This window comes from Heterodontus francisci, chromosome 5 (assembly GCF_036365525.1).
Source record: "Heterodontus francisci isolate sHetFra1 chromosome 5, sHetFra1.hap1, whole genome shotgun sequence".
NCBI lineage: Eukaryota > Metazoa > Chordata > Chondrichthyes > Heterodontiformes > Heterodontidae > Heterodontus > Heterodontus francisci.
Genome location: NC_090375.1, coordinates 16368508 through 16385616, shown reverse-complemented (window position 1 = coordinate 16385616; position 17109 = coordinate 16368508). Strand labels below are relative to the sequence as shown.

General features: G+C 44.8%; 1 protein-coding gene across 2 annotated transcripts in view; it reads left to right on the top strand.

Annotated features, from left to right (window-relative positions):
* The window catches only part of rida (reactive intermediate imine deaminase A homolog), a 62266-nt gene that overhangs the window by 33652 nt on the left and 11505 nt on the right, over window positions 1-17109 (top strand). For both annotated transcript variants that reach the window (XM_068031149.1, XM_068031150.1), the window contains exons 2-4: window positions 968-1073; window positions 12320-12374; window positions 13462-13530. In XM_068031149.1, the coding sequence (XP_067887250.1) occupies window positions 968-1073; window positions 12320-12374; window positions 13462-13530 (230 nt within the window). The remainder of the gene's footprint in view (window positions 1-967; window positions 1074-12319; window positions 12375-13461; window positions 13531-17109) is intronic.

Genomic DNA, 17109 nt, shown 5'->3' with positions numbered 1-17109 from the left:
TGTATATAGGTTAAGTGAGTTGTCAAAAATCTGGCAAATGGAGTATAATGTGGGCAAGTGCGAAATTATCCATTTTGGCAGGAAGAATAAAAAAGAAACATTATCTAAATGGTGGGAGATTGCAGAGCTCTGAGATGCAGAGGGATCTGGATGTCCTAGTGCATGAATCGCAAAAAGGAAAAGTAGGGAAGTTATGCTTCAGTTGTACAGGGCATTGGTGAGACGACATCTGGAGTACTGTGCGCAGTATTGGTCTCCTTATTTAAGGAAGGATGTAAATGCATTGGAAGCAGTTCAAGAAGGTTTACTAGACCAATACCTCGACTGGGTGGGTTGTCTTATGAGGAAAGGTTGGACAGGCTAGGCTTGTATTTTCTGGAGTTCAGAAGAGTAAGAGGTGACTTGATTGAAACGTATAAGATTCTGAGGGGTCTTGACAGGGTGGATGTGGAAAGGATGTTCCCTCCTGTGGGAGAATCTAGAACTAGGGGTCGTCCTTTAAGACAGAGATGAGAAATATTTTCTACCAGAGGGTCGTGAGTCTTTGGAACTCTCTTCTTCAAAAGGCAGTGGAAGCAGAGTCTTTGAATATTTTTAAGGCAGTGGTAGATAGATTCTTGATAAGCAAGGGGCTGAAAGGTTATTGGTGGGTAGGCGGGAATGTGGAGTCGAGGTTGCAATCAAAACAGCCATGATCTTATTGAACTGGCTCGAGGGGCTGAGTGGCCTACTATTGCTCCTATTTCATATGTTTGTAGCCGTTGTATGACATCCTTGATCCTGGCACCAGGATGGCAACATACCATCCTGGAGTCATTTCTACAGCAACAGAAATGCCTGTCTGTTCCCTAACTATCGAATTGCCTAAAATTAATGTTAGTGGACTGTTAAATGCTCATGAAAGCTTCTATTGACTATATCTCTGAGGTGTGCTGTATGACTATGAGTTGGTAATTTCATTTTACAGCCAAGCTGTGGTGGTGGATCGAACCATGTATATTTCTGGGCAGCTGGGGATGGATCCTGCAACTGGACAGCTTGTGACTGGAGGAACAGCACAGGAAACCAAGCAGGTAGTGTCTTAGCTTCATTAACAACAAAATTCTGGCCAATTCCGAACTGTACCTTTTGCATCATAGAATCATAGGCTCAATGGTCTTGCTGTAGTGTTTTATTGAGCTTGTGCCGGCTCTTTTGAAGAACAATCCATTTAGTTCCACTCTTTCCCCCCACCCCCTGCTCTTTTCCTCTCGTCTTAGTTTTTTTTCTCCTTCATGTATTTATCCAATTCCCTTTTGAGTATTGAATCTGTATATCCACCCTATCAGGCAGTGCATTCTAAATCCTAACTGCTGATTCCATAAAAAGTTTTCCCTCACGTCGCCTCTGGTCCTTTTGCCGATCACCTTAAAATCTGTGCCTCTAGTCATTGACCCATCAGCCATAGGAAATTATGTCTCTTTATTTACTCTATCTGAACCCTTCATTATTTTAAACACCTCTATCTACTTTTACCTTTTCCTGCTCTAAAGAGAACAACCCTAGCTACTCCAAACTATTGTTACGACCGCTCAGGACAAAGCCCCCAGTCCAAATATATGATTCTGATTGCGGTGGGAGCAATGCACTATCAATTCAGTCCCGTCGCTCCACAGTTCGCATCATATTTCGTTTAAGCTTTCCAAATCAAAGAAAGCAGCAGCCGAATTGAAACAATCTAGTAACCCCTGAATGAAGTGAACCAAACCAGGTATCTTTAGATATCCACAAATTAACCATTTATTAAAAAAACTAAAACAAATCTTAAACGCTATTGACATAAACTAATATCTAAAGACCTTTATAACTTCATATTTAAAAAATCTAACTCCCGCATTCGCATACATATACTCAGTTTTAAATTAGCTCACTGCAAAATAGAAAAAGAAAAATCTTACACTCCCAACGAACAGTCTTCTAATACAACACAGTCAAAGTTCACTTGCAGTCTTCCAAGGTCCGATGAGAAAAGAGTCCTTCCAGAAATATGAGTTCAGCAGTTCAGTTCGGCAGTTGTAGTCTTAAACTCTATTTTTCTAGCGATGAACACAGCAGATCAATAATTTGTTGTGAAAGAATAAAAGCCTTTTTTTTTCTTATTTCTTTAAGGAATTAATTTGGCTTGAAGATTTTTAGAGTTTTGAGAGAGAAGCTAACAGGATTTAAATTAAATTAGAGAGCTCTCCTTCCTTCACGTGCTGGAACAGTCTGTCAACTGAACAAACCAGTTTTTTGCCATCCAGTTTTCAGAAGTCAAAACGGATACATTGAAGTTCTGTTTTCTCTCTGTATGGTTATTGCTTGGCAACCAGAATGCACTTTGGCTCACAGATTCTGGAGCTTGTTGCCTTAAAGATGTACTAATCTTTTACAGCCTTAAAGGCGCACCACAGTATTTCCGAAGGAGAGTAAAAAAAAACACACAGGACCATGACACTATCCACGTAACTAATCCCCTCATCCCATTCCAGCAAATTTCTTCTGGACCCTCTCCAAAGCCTTCACTTCATTCTTAAAGTATGGTGCCCAGTACTGACACAATATTCCAGCTGGTGCTGAACTAGTGTCTTATGTATACTCTATGTATTGCTCTGATGGCTCTTTATTGTGCAGTCATTCCCAGAACTTTAATACTGTGAGCATCTCACTTCCCTCACTCTTTTTACTTTTTCAGAAATTTATTGGTTTTAATTGTGTACCTCTACTTCTTGACTTAACCACTTTCTTTAATCTACATCTCGTCCTTTCGCCACTGGCCTCGTTTCTTGACTGGGTTTCTCAATCAAAAGGTTCACGTTCACAGTGCTGCTCTTTGCTTCATACAGACAATAGATGAGCCAAGTACTAATTTCTGTAGATGTAGACTTGAACGCTTCCTGGAACAATAATAATCTGAAACATCTGTCCTTGCGATTGCTCAGTTACCAGGCCATGTTGGCAGTACTTTAATAATCATCCGCCATTGATAATGTGTAGATCTAATACTCATTGTAATCTTTACCACTCTTCTCTTGCCGCAGTCCTTAATCCTCTTTCGTCAAAAGTGGTACAATTGCATCTTTATTGCATGTGTGAGTCTCAGCTAAACTATTGGCAGTTGAAAGTAGTTTATTGCAATTACAACATAGTTCACAGATGCTCCCAAGTGTAAGTGAGTTCTGTTGACAAGGATACATGTGGGTTATTCTCTGTAAACCACTGGTATCCTATTCCAATATCTAGAACACAACTAATCCGTTTAGAGAGAATCACTTTTTTTTTTGACAGGACCTGCCAGGCTAGGTTTGATGGAAACTGATAATTGTTTTCATGTTTCATGAAGCATTGATACGTGATGAAAATTGTCAATGCACACTAATGTGGGCATACTTCATGAATCCTATGATCTATGACCTAGTCTGTGAAAGATATTTGCAAGTTTGGGCACGCAGTCTGTACTTTAATTGCAAAATATTTTGCAATCCAAGACTTTAACATGAATTCATCTTCACTTTAGAAAGCTGTAGTTATTTAAATGATTTGCAATGAGTGGGGAAAATTTTTATTAACAGATTATAAGGTTCCAAGTAAATTTGTGCAGAACAGTGGCAATGAAGGAATATGTCTACGTCAGGATAGTGTGTGACTTGGAGGTGCATTCATCTCCCCTTGTTCTTCTTGGTGGTAGAGGTTGAAGGTTTGGGAGTCCTTGTCGAAGGAGCCTTCTTGAATTGTTGAAGTCTTGTGCATGGTACACACTGCAGCCATGGTGCCAATATTCGCTCCATAAATTGATGATTCTTTGAAAATCTTTCGACTGCACCTTATGTGATAAAGTACCACCTTATTCAGAAAATAGAAGCATGTGGTATTTAAAAGGACAGCAGAGAGTAGTGGTGGATGGATGTTTTTCACACTGGAGAGAAGTATGCAGTGGAGTCTCCCAGGATTGGTATTGGGACTCATTTCTTTACTTTTTCTCGTTTATTTGGGTATAGAGAGTATAATTTCAAAGTTGCAAATGATTTTTTTTTTTGTTCCTGGGATGTGGGCGTCGCTGGCTAGGACAGCATTTATTGCCCATCCCCAGTTGTCCTGGAGAAGATGTTGAGCTACCTTCTTGAACCGCTGCAGTCCATGTGGGGTAGGTATACAAGATGTGTTCGGAAGGGAGTTCCAGGAATTTGACCCTGCAACAGTGAAGGAACGGCGATATAGTTCCAAGTCAGGTTGGTGTGTGGTTTAGAGGGGAAACTTGCAGCTGGTGGTGTTCCCATGCATCTGCTGCCTTTGTCCTTCTAGGTGCTAGAGCTTGCAGGTTTGGAAGGTGCTGTCTAAAGAGCCTTGGTGCATTGTTGCAGTGCAACTTGTAGATGGTACATACTGCTGCCTCTGTGCGTCGGTGGTGGAGGGAGTGAATGTTTGTGGATGGGTGCCAATCAAGCAGGCTGCTTTGTCTTGGATGGTGTCGAGCTTCTTGAGTGTTGTTGGAGCTGCACCCCTCGAGGCAAGTGGAGAGTATTTCATCGCGCTCCTGACTTATGCCTTGTAGATGGTGGACAGGCTTTGGGGAGTCAGGAGGTAAGTTACTCGCCACAAGATTCCTAGCCTCTGACCTGCTCTTGTAGCCACGGTGTTTATATGTCTACTCCAGTTCAGTTTCTGGGAATGGTAAACCCCAGGACATTGATAGTGGGGGATTCAGCGATGGTAATGCAGTTGAATGTCAAGGGGAGATGGTTAGGTTCTCTCTTGTTGGAGATGGTAATTGTCTGGCAGGTAGGTGGCAAGAAACATTCGCGCCACACATCAGCCCACGCCTGGATATTGTCCAGGTCTTGCTGCATTTCTACACGGACTGCTTCAATATCTGAGGAGTTGCAAATGGTGCTGAACATTGTGCAATCATCAGCGAACTGACCTTATGATTGAAGGAAGGTCATTGATGAAGCAGGTGAAGACGGTTGCGCCTAGGACACCACCCGGAGGAACTCCTGCAGTGGTGTTTTGGAGCTGCGATGATAGACCTCCAACAACCACAGCCATCTTTCTTTGCGCTAGGTATGACTCTAACCAGCGGAGAGCTTTCCCCTTTATTCCCATTGACTCCAGTTTTGCTAGGGCTCCTTGATGCTATACTCAGTCAAATGTTGCCTTGATGTCAAGGGCAGCCGCTCTCACCTCACTCTTGAGTTCAGCTCTTCTGTCTGTGTTTGAGCAAAGGCTGTAATGAGATCAGGAGCTGAGTGGCACTAGCGGAACCCAAACTGAGCGTCACTGAGCAGGTTATTGCTAAGCAACTGCCATTTGATAGTACTGTCGACGACACCTTCCATCACTTTATTGATGATCGAGAGGAGATTGATGGGTTGGTAATTGGCCGGGTTGGACTTATCCTGCTTTTTGTGTTCAGGACATACTTGGACAATTTTCCACATTGTCAGGTAGATGTCAGTGTTGTAGCTGTACTGGAACAACTTGGCTAGGGGCGTGGCTAAATCTGGAGCACAGGTCTTCAGTACTATTGCTGGAATGTTATCACGGCCCATAGCCTTTGCAGTATCTAATGCCTTCATTCGTTTCTTGATATCACATGGAGTGAATCAAATTGGCTGAAGACTGTCATCTGTGATGCTGGGGGCCTCGGGAGGAGGCCGAGATGGATCATCCATTCGGCACTTGTATCTGAAGATTGTTGCAAATGCTTCAGCCTTATCTTTTGCACTGCTGTGCTGGCCTTCCCCATCATTGAGGATGGGAATATTTGTGGAGCCACCTCTTCCAGTTAGTTGTTTAATTGTCCTCCACCATTCATGACTGGATGTGGCAGGACTGCAGAGCTTTGATCTGATCCGTTGGTTGTGGGATTGCTTAGCTCTGTCTGTTGCATGCTGCTTACGCTGTTTGGTACGCAAGTAGTCCTGGGTTGTAGCTTCACCAGGTTAACACCTCATTTTGAGGTATGCCTGGTGCTGCTCCCGTCATGCCCTCCTGCACTCTTCATTGAACCAGGGTTGGTCTCCTGGCTTGATGGTAATGGTGGAGTGGGGGATATGCGGGGCCATGAGGTTACAGATTGTGGCTGAGTACAAGTCTGCTGCTGCTGATGGCCCACAGCGCCTCATGGATGCGCAGTTTTGCATTGCTAGATCTGTTCGAAATCTATTCCATTTAGCACGGTTGTAGTGCCACACAGCACGATGGAGGGTATTCGCAATGTGAAGATGGGACATTATCTCCACATGGTCTGTGCGGTGGTCACTCCTACCAATCTGCGGCAGGCTGATTGGTGAGGACGAGGTCAAGTATATTTTTCCCTCACTCCCTGCTGCAGACCCAATCTAGCAGCTATGTCCGTTAGGACCCAGCTAGCTCGGTCAGTAGTGGTGCTACTGAGCCACTCTTGCTGATGGACATTGACGTCCCCCACCCAGAGTACATCCTGTGCCCTTGCCACCCTCCGTGCTTTCTCCAAGTGGTGATCAACATGGAGGAGGCAAAACTTGGCACTGTAGTAAATAGTGAGGAGGTTAGTAGCAGACTTCAGGAGGACATAAAGACTGATGAAATGGGTAGACATATGGCAAATGCAATTTAATGTGGGTAAGTGCAAAGTGATGCACTTAGGGAGGAACAACATGGAGCCACAGTATAATCTAAATGGTGCTACTTTGAGTGTGGTGCAACAGCTGTGGGACCTGGGGTTGCATATTCACAAAATCTTGAAAATGGCAGGGCAAGTTGATAGGGTGAGTAAGAAAGCATATGAAATACTTGGTTTTGTAAATAAGAATATTGAATACAAAAATAAAGTCATGCTTTATTTTTAGGATGTTATTGGTAGGGTAGATAAAGGGGAGCCAACAGATATTGGATTTCCAAAATGCATTCGTGCAAGATGAGGGTTCATGGAGTTGGGATAATATATTCACATGGTGCTGGTGCTCAGTTTGGGTTCTGCCAGGGCCACTCTGCTCCTGACCTCATTACAGCCTTAGTCCAAACTTGGGCAAAAGAACTGATCTCGGGATAAGGTGAGAGTGATTGGCCTTGATACCAAGGCTGCATTTAATTGCGTGTGGCATCAAGGAGTTCTAACCAAGTTGAAATCACTGGGAATCGGGGAAAACACTCCACTAGTTGGAGTCATATCTAGCACAAAGGAAGATGTTTGTGGTTCTTAGAGCCAATCATCTCCGCCCCGGGACATCACTGAAAGAGTGCCTCAGGGTAGTTAGTGTCCTGGGCCCAACCAGTTTCAGCTGCTTTATCAATGACCTTCCCTCCATCAGAAGGTCAGAAGTGGGATGTTTGCTGATGACTGCACGGTGTTCAATACAGTTCACAATTGCTCAGATACTAAAGCAGTCCGTGCCCAAATGCAGCAAGATGGCATTCAGGCTTGGGCTGATTATTGGCAAGTAACATTCGTGCCACACAAATGCCAGGCAATGATCATCTTCAACAAGAGAGAGAATCCAACCATTTCTCCTTGACATTCAATGGCATTACCATCGCTGAATCCCCCACTATCAACATCCTGGGGGTTACCATTGACAGAAACTGAATTGGACCAACCACATAAATACTGTGGCTACTAGAACAGGTCAGAGGCTGGGAATTCTGCGGCAGGTAACCTAGCTGCTGACTCCCCAAAGCCTGTCCACCATCTATGAGGCACAAGTCAGGAGTGTGATGGAATACTGTCCACTTGCCTGGATGGGTGCAGCTTCAACAACGCACAAGAAGATCAACACCATCCAGGACAAAGCAGCCGGCTTGAATGGCACCCCATTCACCATCTACAAACATTCACTACCTCCACCATCAATGCGCAGTGGCAGCAATGTGTGCCATCTCCCAAGATGCACTGCAGTAACTCACCAAGACTCCTTAGACAGCATCTTCCAAACCCGTGACCTCTTCCATTTAGAAGGACAAAAGCAGCAGAAGCATGGGAACACCACCACCTGCAAGTTCCCCTCCAAGCTACACGCCATCCTGACTTGGAAATATATCACCGTTCCTTCACTGTGGCTGGATCAAAATCCTGGAACTCCCTTCCTCACAGCATTGTGGGTGTATCCGCACCAGAAGGACTGCAGCGGTTCAAGAAGGCAGCTCACCACCACCTTCTCAAGGGCATTTAGGAATGGGCAACAAATGCTGGCCTGGCCAGCATGGCTCATATCTCATGGAACGAGTAAAAAGAAAGGGGGATTTGTTAATGGACAGGAAGCAGACAGTAAGGATAAATGGGGCATTTTCAAGTTGGCAGGCTGTAACTAGTGGCTTGCTGCAAGAATAGAAAAATAGAAAAACAATTTTTTTTTAAAAGCGTGAACCTTAAGTATTGATGTTCAAAGAGACTTAGGTGTACTTGTACAAGGAACGCAAAGTTAGCTTTCAGGTACAGCCAGCAATTGGGAAGGCAAACTGTGTTTTGGCCTTTTATTGCAAGGGGATTGGAGTACAAGAATAAGGAACTTTTTCTACATTTGTACTGGGCTTCATCTCGAGTGGTCTCCATATTTTAAAATATATATGCGTAGGAGGCTGTGCAGCAAAGGCACACTAGATTGGTTCCTGGGATGATGGGCTGAGTAAATTAGCTGTTTGTTCTCGAGTTTAGAAGAATGAGAGATCTCATTGAAACAGGCAAGATTCTGAAGGGGCTTGACAGGGTGGATACTGAGGGCTAAATTTTTTGGATCTCCCTCGAAGATGAGAGCGGGGTTGGGGGGGTATGCTGAAAATACTAGCACTGGTTGACATGTCAATTTCAAGGCACCGATCTCGGTGCTGGCAATAATCACCAGGGCGGGGGGAGGGTGGGACAGGGATCCTGCTCTTCTCCAAATTGAGGCCAATTAAGCTAGTTAAGAAGCTCATTCAGAGCATCTTGAAGGGGGTGGTGGAATATTTAAAGGGGCGAACTGGTTTTAGAAGCTGAGTGTTTCTGGAACAGCTGAGGGGAGACGGGTATACAATGGAGAACCAGTCAAGGTTGCCACATTGGGCATCACATTGGCCCCATAAAAGGGGCAAAGGGGGTCTCTGCACTTGGTAAATAGGTGCCCCTGGCATTTTGCAAGTGGCAGGGAGAATGGGCACAGTGCTTGGGCATCAAACAGGGTTGTTGTCTCCCCTTGCCGGAATTGTGGGGGCAGAAGAGCAGAGGGCAAAGCTGTCAACCACAATAGAATGGCCACCTGTCTAAAATGAAGGCTGCAACTGGCATTGGGGGCACGACTGCCAGATTTTGGGCACGGGCATGGGAGGAGAAAGAGGGACAGGAAGGCAACAGAGGCCAAAATCTCAACACCAGATTGACCGCTGAAGACAGAGCTATCTGGAGATGACCAAGAACCAGTGATGCAGGAGGCCCACTCTCCAGGCAGATGGTCACAGACATCTGTGTCCTCGTTGCCGACCTCCTCGCAGCATTGGTCACCACATCTTGCCAGTAACATCAAGTTACCATGGCCTTGAACTACTTCGCTTCTGGCTCCTTTCAAAGATTATCTGCTGATATTGGTGGCATATCGCAGCAAGCTGCAGAACGATAGATCTTGCAGGTCACTGATGTCCTTTTTGCCGGAACTGGACAGCACACTCATTTGATGCCGGACACAGCTTCGCAGAGACGGAGGGCAATGAGTTTCACCTCCATCACTGGATTTCCCCCAGCTGCAGAGCATCATTGATTATACCTATGTGACCATCAAGGCACCCAGCGACTGGCCAGTAAGATCAATCAACAGGAAGTGCTTCCATTTCCCCCAATGTCCAGCTGGTCTGTGACCACTAAAAGAGTTTCCTGCACATGTGCACTCACTATCCTGGCAGAGTCCCACACTACATCTGATCCACCCTCCGATCCTGCCCCCACTGGCTCTAAGTGGACTAAGAAGCCTGTCGTCTTATTAATTTAGGGCTCACTCTTGTGAAAATCTGAACTTTAATTAGTTTCCCACAGGAAGTGGGATTCTGACCCAAAAACAGACCCAGCTCCTGTTTCCCATCTCCGTGGCGCAAATTCAGCCCTGAGGTTGTTTTCCCTGACTGGGGAATCTAGGACTTGGGGGCTCAATCTCAGGATAAGGGGTGGACCATTTAGAACTGAGATGAGAAATTTCTTCGCACATTGTTGTGAATCTTTAGACTTCTCTATCCCAGAGAGTTGTGGATGCTCTATTGTTGAATATATTCAGCAAGTTCGGGTCAGGTATAGGGAGATACAGGGAGCAGGAAGGAAAGTGGAGTTGAGGAAGATGATCATGATTGTACGAATGGCAGAGCAGGCTCATGGGGCTGTATAGTCTACTCCTGCTCCAATTTCTTATGTTAAACCTTTGCAAATCACTGGTTAGGTCTCAGCTGGAGTATTGCGTACAAATCTGGGCACTATTTTGGGAAGGAGGTGGAGGCCTTGGAGAGCATACAGAAGAGGTTAACCAGGTTGATAACCGGAAATGAGGGACTTCAGTGACGTTGGGAGATTGGAGGAGCTGGAACTGATGTCCTTGGGGTAGAATGTTCAGAGAGCCCTAATGGAGGTATTTAAATTAAGTAGGGGTTTTGTTAAAGCAACAAGGAGAAACTGTTTCCTGTGGAGAGTGGGTTAGAGGTTTGCTTTAGGTGGGAAAAAAGAACCCGACCCTGACCCGACCCGGCCCGGCCCAAGTCCCTCCAATTTTGCCCCAAGCCCGACCCGAACCCGCCATTACTCGACCCGACCCTGACCCGACCATCTCTTTACTTACCTTCCTGACACCGAACCTGTAGGAAGCTGCAGCGCATGCACAATGACGTCATAGTGACGTCACTCGCTCACTGTGCAGACTCAATTTCATCCTGGCCTCCCAGCTCCGGTAGGTTTTTTTTTAATACTTACCGTGAGCACTTACTGTGTGTGTCTGGTCCGACCCGAGCCTGAAAGCCGGCCCCGGAAGATGGGCCTGACACATGTTGTCAGTCCCGTCGGGATCGGGTTGGGTAGCAAGCCTCTAGAGTGGGTCAGTAACCAGATATGACAAATTTATTATGCAGAAATACAAATGTTTCTTCCTATTGCCATTGGACAGATAATTTTCTGCAGACAAGGAATATGTTCATTGTCTAAATAATTCATGTTCATTGTTCAACTGTCTAAATAAGAGAGATTTGCATTTATATAGCACCCTTCACTACCTCAGGACATCTCAAAGCACTTTACAGCCAATGAAGTATTTTTGAAGTGCAGTCACTGTTGTAATGCAGGAAACACAGCAGCCAAATGAACACAGCAAGCTCCCACAAACAGTAATGTGATAATGACCAGATAATCTGTTTTAATGTTGATTTAAGGAACAAAAATTGACCAGGACACTAGGATAATTCCTCTGCTTATGAAAATAGCACCAGGCGATCTTTTACGTCCACTTGAGGGTCAGATGGGGCTTCCCTCAGTGTTGGACTGGAGTGTCAGCCTAGATTTTGTGCTAAAGTCCCTGGAGTGAGACTTGAACCCAGAACCTTCTGACTCCGAGCAGGTACTGGTACCAATGGGAAGAATCGTTTGTTACTATTGGGTAGATATGGAAAATGTGATTCCTCTTCCTTTTGGTTGTCCAATGGAGCAAACAGGGACTAGCTACATGTTAGTAAATTAAATACGTGAGCCTCCTCCTACCACTTTTCATCTAACCATAGAACATTTCCTTCTATTCCTTTCTCCCTCATCTAGCTTCCCCTTGAATGCATCTATGCGTTTTGCCTCAACTACTCCAAGTAGTAGTGAGTTCTATATTCTAACCACTCTTGATGATAAAGCTTCTCCTGAATTCCCTATTGGATTTATTATTGACTATCTTGTATTTATGGCCCCTAGTTCTCGTCTTTTCCCCCCCCCCCCCCCCCCCCATAAATTAAAACATTTTCTCTACATTTACCATCAAACTCTTTCATAATCTTAATGACTTCTCTCAGCTCACCTCAGTCTTTTTTCCAGGAAAGAGAGCCCCAATCTGTTCAATCTTTCCTGATGTGTATAAACTCTAATTTCTGGTATAGTGCTAGTAATTTTGTTTTTCTTCAGTGCCTCGATTATCCTTTTTAATATGGAGACCAGAACTGTACACAGTACTCCAAACACTGTCTAAGCAAGTTTAATGTAACTTCTCTCCTTTTCAGTTCTTCTGGAAATGAACCCCAATGCTTTGTTTGAATTTTTATATGTTTTCAATGGGAGGGAGTAGGGGTTGGCATGCACAATTTTAGCAAGAATATCTGAACTAATTTGTTCTGTTCTTTTTGGCAGGCACTCATCAATATGGGAGAGATCCTCAAAGCTGCAAACTGTAACTACGATAATGGTACGAGGCTAAAATGTGGCATTCCTCCCTTTACCACACATAGCTGACAATGGGCGAGATTTTTTTTAAAAAATTATAAATTAAGACCACCAAAGTAGAGAGGAAAAAAAACCAAGAGTTAAATGATTTGTGTTTACTAAGGAATATTGTCAAGTATTCTTTCAGCAAGAACTGGAACGTTTTTTTTAAATTTTAAAATGTAAGCAAAATACTATGGATACTAGAAATCCTGAAATAAAAATGGAACATGCTGGAAACGGGCAGTATCTGTGGGAAGAGAAACTAGAGTTAACATTTCAGGCGGATGACCTTTCAATCAGAACTGAGGGGTCATTGATCTTGAGAGGTTGAGTAGATTAGGATTATTTTCATTAGAAAGACGGAGGTTGAGGGGGGACCTGATTGAGGTGTACAAAATCATGAGAGGTATAGACAGGTTGGATAGCAAGAAGCTTTTTCCCAGAGTGGGGGATTCAATTACTAGGGGTCACTAGTTCAAAGTGAGAGGGGAAAAGTTTAGGGGGGATATGCGTGGAAAGTTCTTTACACAGAGGGTGGTGGGTGCCTGGAACGTGTTGCCAGCGGAGGTGGTAGACGTGGGCACGATAGCGTCTTTTAAGATGTATCTAGACAGATACATGAATGGGCATTAAGTAAAGAGATACAGACCCTTAGAAAATAGGCGACATGTTTAGATAGAGGATCTGGATCGGCGCAGGCTTGGAGGGCCGAAGGGCCTGTTCCTGTGCTGTAATTTTCTTTGTTCTTTGTTCTTAAACATTAACTCGGTTTCTCTCTCCTTAGATGCTGCCTGAACTGCTAAGTGTGCTTCTGGAATTTTTTGTTCTTATTTTAGTTTAATTTAAAAAATGTAGTTCATGGAGTGATGTACTCTTTGCTGAATTTACTCCACAATGCAGCAAAGAATATTGCTGAAACCATGCTTTGGCGGGATAGGAATTTTAAAGAAAAATGCGTAAAACTTTTTGACCTGTTGACTTAGTAGTTGTTAATGTCATAGCTTTTGCATCATCAGATTTAACTTTGAGCACTTACTGAAGTGTTTTTTTTTAAATTTACTTTATAGTTGTAAAAACAACTGTTTTGCTGGCAGACATCAATGACTTCAACTCTGTTAACGATGTTTACAAGCAGTGTGAGTATAGATCTTGTGTTTGTATATGTTTTATAAGCAGTAGAAGTATAAGAACAGAATAGGAGCAGCAGTATGCCATTAACCCCTTGAGCCTGATCCACCATTCAAAATGATTCATCTTCTACCTTAACGCCACTTTCCTGCCTGACCTCTATCCCTTGATTTTCTTAGTATCCACAAAATCTGTTGATCTCAGTCTTGAATATACTCAACAACTGAGCATTGACAGCTCTCTGGGGTACAGAATTCCAATGGTTCACAACCATCTGAGTGAAGAAATGTCTCCTCCGCTCAGTCCTAAATGGCCGACCCCTTATCTTGAGACTGTGAGCTTTAGTTCTAGGCTCCCCAATTAGGGGAAACGACATCTCACCATCTATCCTATCAAGTCCCTTAGGAATTTGTTGTGTTTTAATGAGATTGCCCCTCATTCATCTAAACTTTGAGGACTTGGTCTATGCAATCCCAGGAATCAGTCTAGTGAATCTTCGTTGCACTCCCTTGAAGGGAAGAACAGATCTTATTTTTGTATATGGTGAGGAGGGAGAATAATTACTCTGAATTACAATGCATGAGCGTGAATGCTGAATTGATACCTTGGCCATTCTATTTAGCTGCAGGTGGTGGCGTTCCCATGTGCCTGCTGACCTGGTCCTCTACATGGTAGAGGTCGCAGATTTGTAAGGTGTTATCAAAAAAGCCTTGTCGAGTTGCTATGGTCCAGACTACTGCTACTGTGCGCTAGTGGTGGAGGGAGTGAATGTTGAAGGTGATGGATGGGGTGCCAATCAAGTGGGCTGCTCTGCCTTAGACGATGTTGAGCTTCTTGAGTGTTGGAGCTGTACTCATCCAGGCAAGTGGAAGGAATTCCATTGCACTCCTGACTTGTGCCTTGTAGATGGTGGACAGGCTTTGGGGAGTCAGGAGGTGAGTTACTCGCCACAGGATTTCCAGCCTCTGACCTCCTCTTGTAACCTTTGTATTTATATGGCTGGTCTAGTTGAGTTTTTGGTGAATGGTAACCGCCTCCCCAGAATGTTGATGGCAGCGAATTCAGCGATGGTAAAGGCTTTGAATGTTGAGGAGAGATGGTTACGTTCTGTCTTGTTGGAGATGGTCATTGCTTGGCACTTGTGTGGTGCAAATGTTACTTGCCACTAATCAGTCCAAGCCTGAATGTTGTCCAGGTCTTGCTGCATGCAGGTACTGACTGCTTCAGTATCTGAGGAGCTGTGAATGGTGCTGAACGCTCTGCAATCATCAGTGAAATCCCCCCTTCTGAACTTATGTTGGAGGGAGGGTCATTGGAAACAGCTGAAGATGGTTGAGCCTAGGATATGAGGAGACAATGGCATAGTGGTGATGTCACTGGACTAGTAATCCAGAGGCTCAGGCTAATACTCTGGGATAGGCTTCAAATCCCACTGTGGCAGCTACTGGAATTTAAATTCAGTTAATTAATAAATTCAATTTATTAATGAAAATCTGGAATTGAAAAGTAGTCTCCGTAACGTTGACCATGAAACTACTATCAATTGTCGTAAAAACTCATCCAGTTCACTAATGCCCTAGAGGGAAGGAAATCTGCTGTCCTTACCTGGTCTGGCCTATGTTTTTTTTTGATTCATTCATGGGTGTGGGTATCACTGGTCAGGCCAGCCCTAATTGCCCATCCCTAATTGCCCTTGAGAAGGTGGTGGTGAGCTGCCTTCTTAAACTGCTGCAATCCATGTGGGGTAGGTACACCCACAGTGCTGTTAGGAAGGGAGTTCCAGGATTTTGACCCAGCGACAGTGAAGGAACGGTGATATAGTTCCAAGTCAGGATGGTGTGTGACTTGGATGGGAACTTGCAGGTGGTGGTGTTCCCATGCATTTGCTGCCCTTGTCCTTCTAGTTGGTAGAGGTCGCGGGTTTGGAAGGTGCTGTCTAAGGAGCCTTGGTGCGTTGCTGCAGTGCATCTTGTAGATGGTACAGATTGCTGCCATTGTGCGTCGGTGGTGGAGGGAGTGAATGTTTGGCACCCCATCTACAATCAGGCGGGCTGCTTTGTCCTGGATGGTGTCGAGCTTCTTGAGTGTTTTTGGAGCTGCACCCATCCAGGCAAGTGGAGAGTATTCCATTGCGCTCCTGACTTGTGTCTTGTAGATGGTGGACAGGCTTTGGGGAGTCAGGAGGTGAGTTACTCGCTGCAGGATTCCTAGCCTCTGACCTGCTCTTGTAGCCACGGTATTTATATGGCTACTCCAGTTCAGTTTCTGGTCAATGGTAGCCCCTAGGATGTTGATAGTGGGGGATTCAGCGATGGTAATGCCATTGAATGTCAGGGGGAGATGGTTAGATTCTCTCTTGTTGGAGATGGTCATTGCCTGGCACTTGTGTGGCGCGAATGTTGCTTGCCACTTATCAACCCAAGCCTGGATATTGTCCAAGTCTTGCTGCATTTCTACAGGGACTACTTCAGTATCTGAGGAGTTGCAAATGGTGCTGAACATTGTGCAATCATCAGCGAACATCCCCACTTCTGACCTTATGATTGAAGGAAGGTCATTGATGAAGCAGCTGAAGATGGTTGGGCCTAGGACACTACCCTGAGTAACTCCTGCAGTGATGTCCTGGAGCGGAGATGATTGACCTCCAACAACCACAACCTTTGTGCTAGGTATGACTCCAACCAGCGGAGGGTTTTCCCTCTGATTCCCATTGACCTCAGTTTTGCTAGGGCTCCTTGATGCCATACTTGGTCAAAAGTTGCCTTGATGTCAAGGGCAGTCACTCTCACCTCATCTCTTGAGTTCAGCTCTTTTGTCCATGTTTGAACCAAGGCTGTAATGAGGTCAGGAGTTGAATGGCCCTAGCGGAACCAAACTGAGCGTCACTGAGCAGGTTATTGCTAAGCAAGTGCCACTTGATGGCACTGTTGATGACACCTTCCCCATCACTTTACTGATGATTGAGAGTAAGCTGATGGGGCGGTAATTGACTGGGTTGGACTTGTCCTGCTTTTTGTGTACAGGACATACCTGGGCAATTTTCCACATTGCAGGGTAGATGCCAATGTTGTAGCTGTACTGGAACAGCTTGGCTAGGGGCACGGCAAGTTCTGGAGCACAGGTCTTCAGTACTATTGCCGGAATATTGTCAGGGCCCATAGCCCTGTGGCAGGACTGCAGAGCTTAGATCTGATCCATTGGTTATGGGATCGCTTAGCTCTGTCTATCACATGCTGCTTATGCAGTTTGGCACGCAGATAGTCCTGTGTTGTTGCTTCACCAGGTTGACACCTCATTTTGAGGTATGCCTGGTGCTGCTCCTGGCATGCTCTCCTGCACTTTTCATTGAACCAGCATTGGTCTCCTGGCTTGATGGTAATGGTAGAGTGGGGGATATGCCGGGCCATGAGTTTATAGATTGTGGTTGAGTACAATTCTGCTGCTGCTGATGGCCCACAGCGCCTCATGGATTCCCTTTTTTTGCATTGCTGGATCTGTTCAAAATCTGTCCCATTTAGCACGGTGGTAGTGCCACACAACATGAAGGAGAGTATCCTCAATGTGAAGATGGGACTTCGAATCCACAA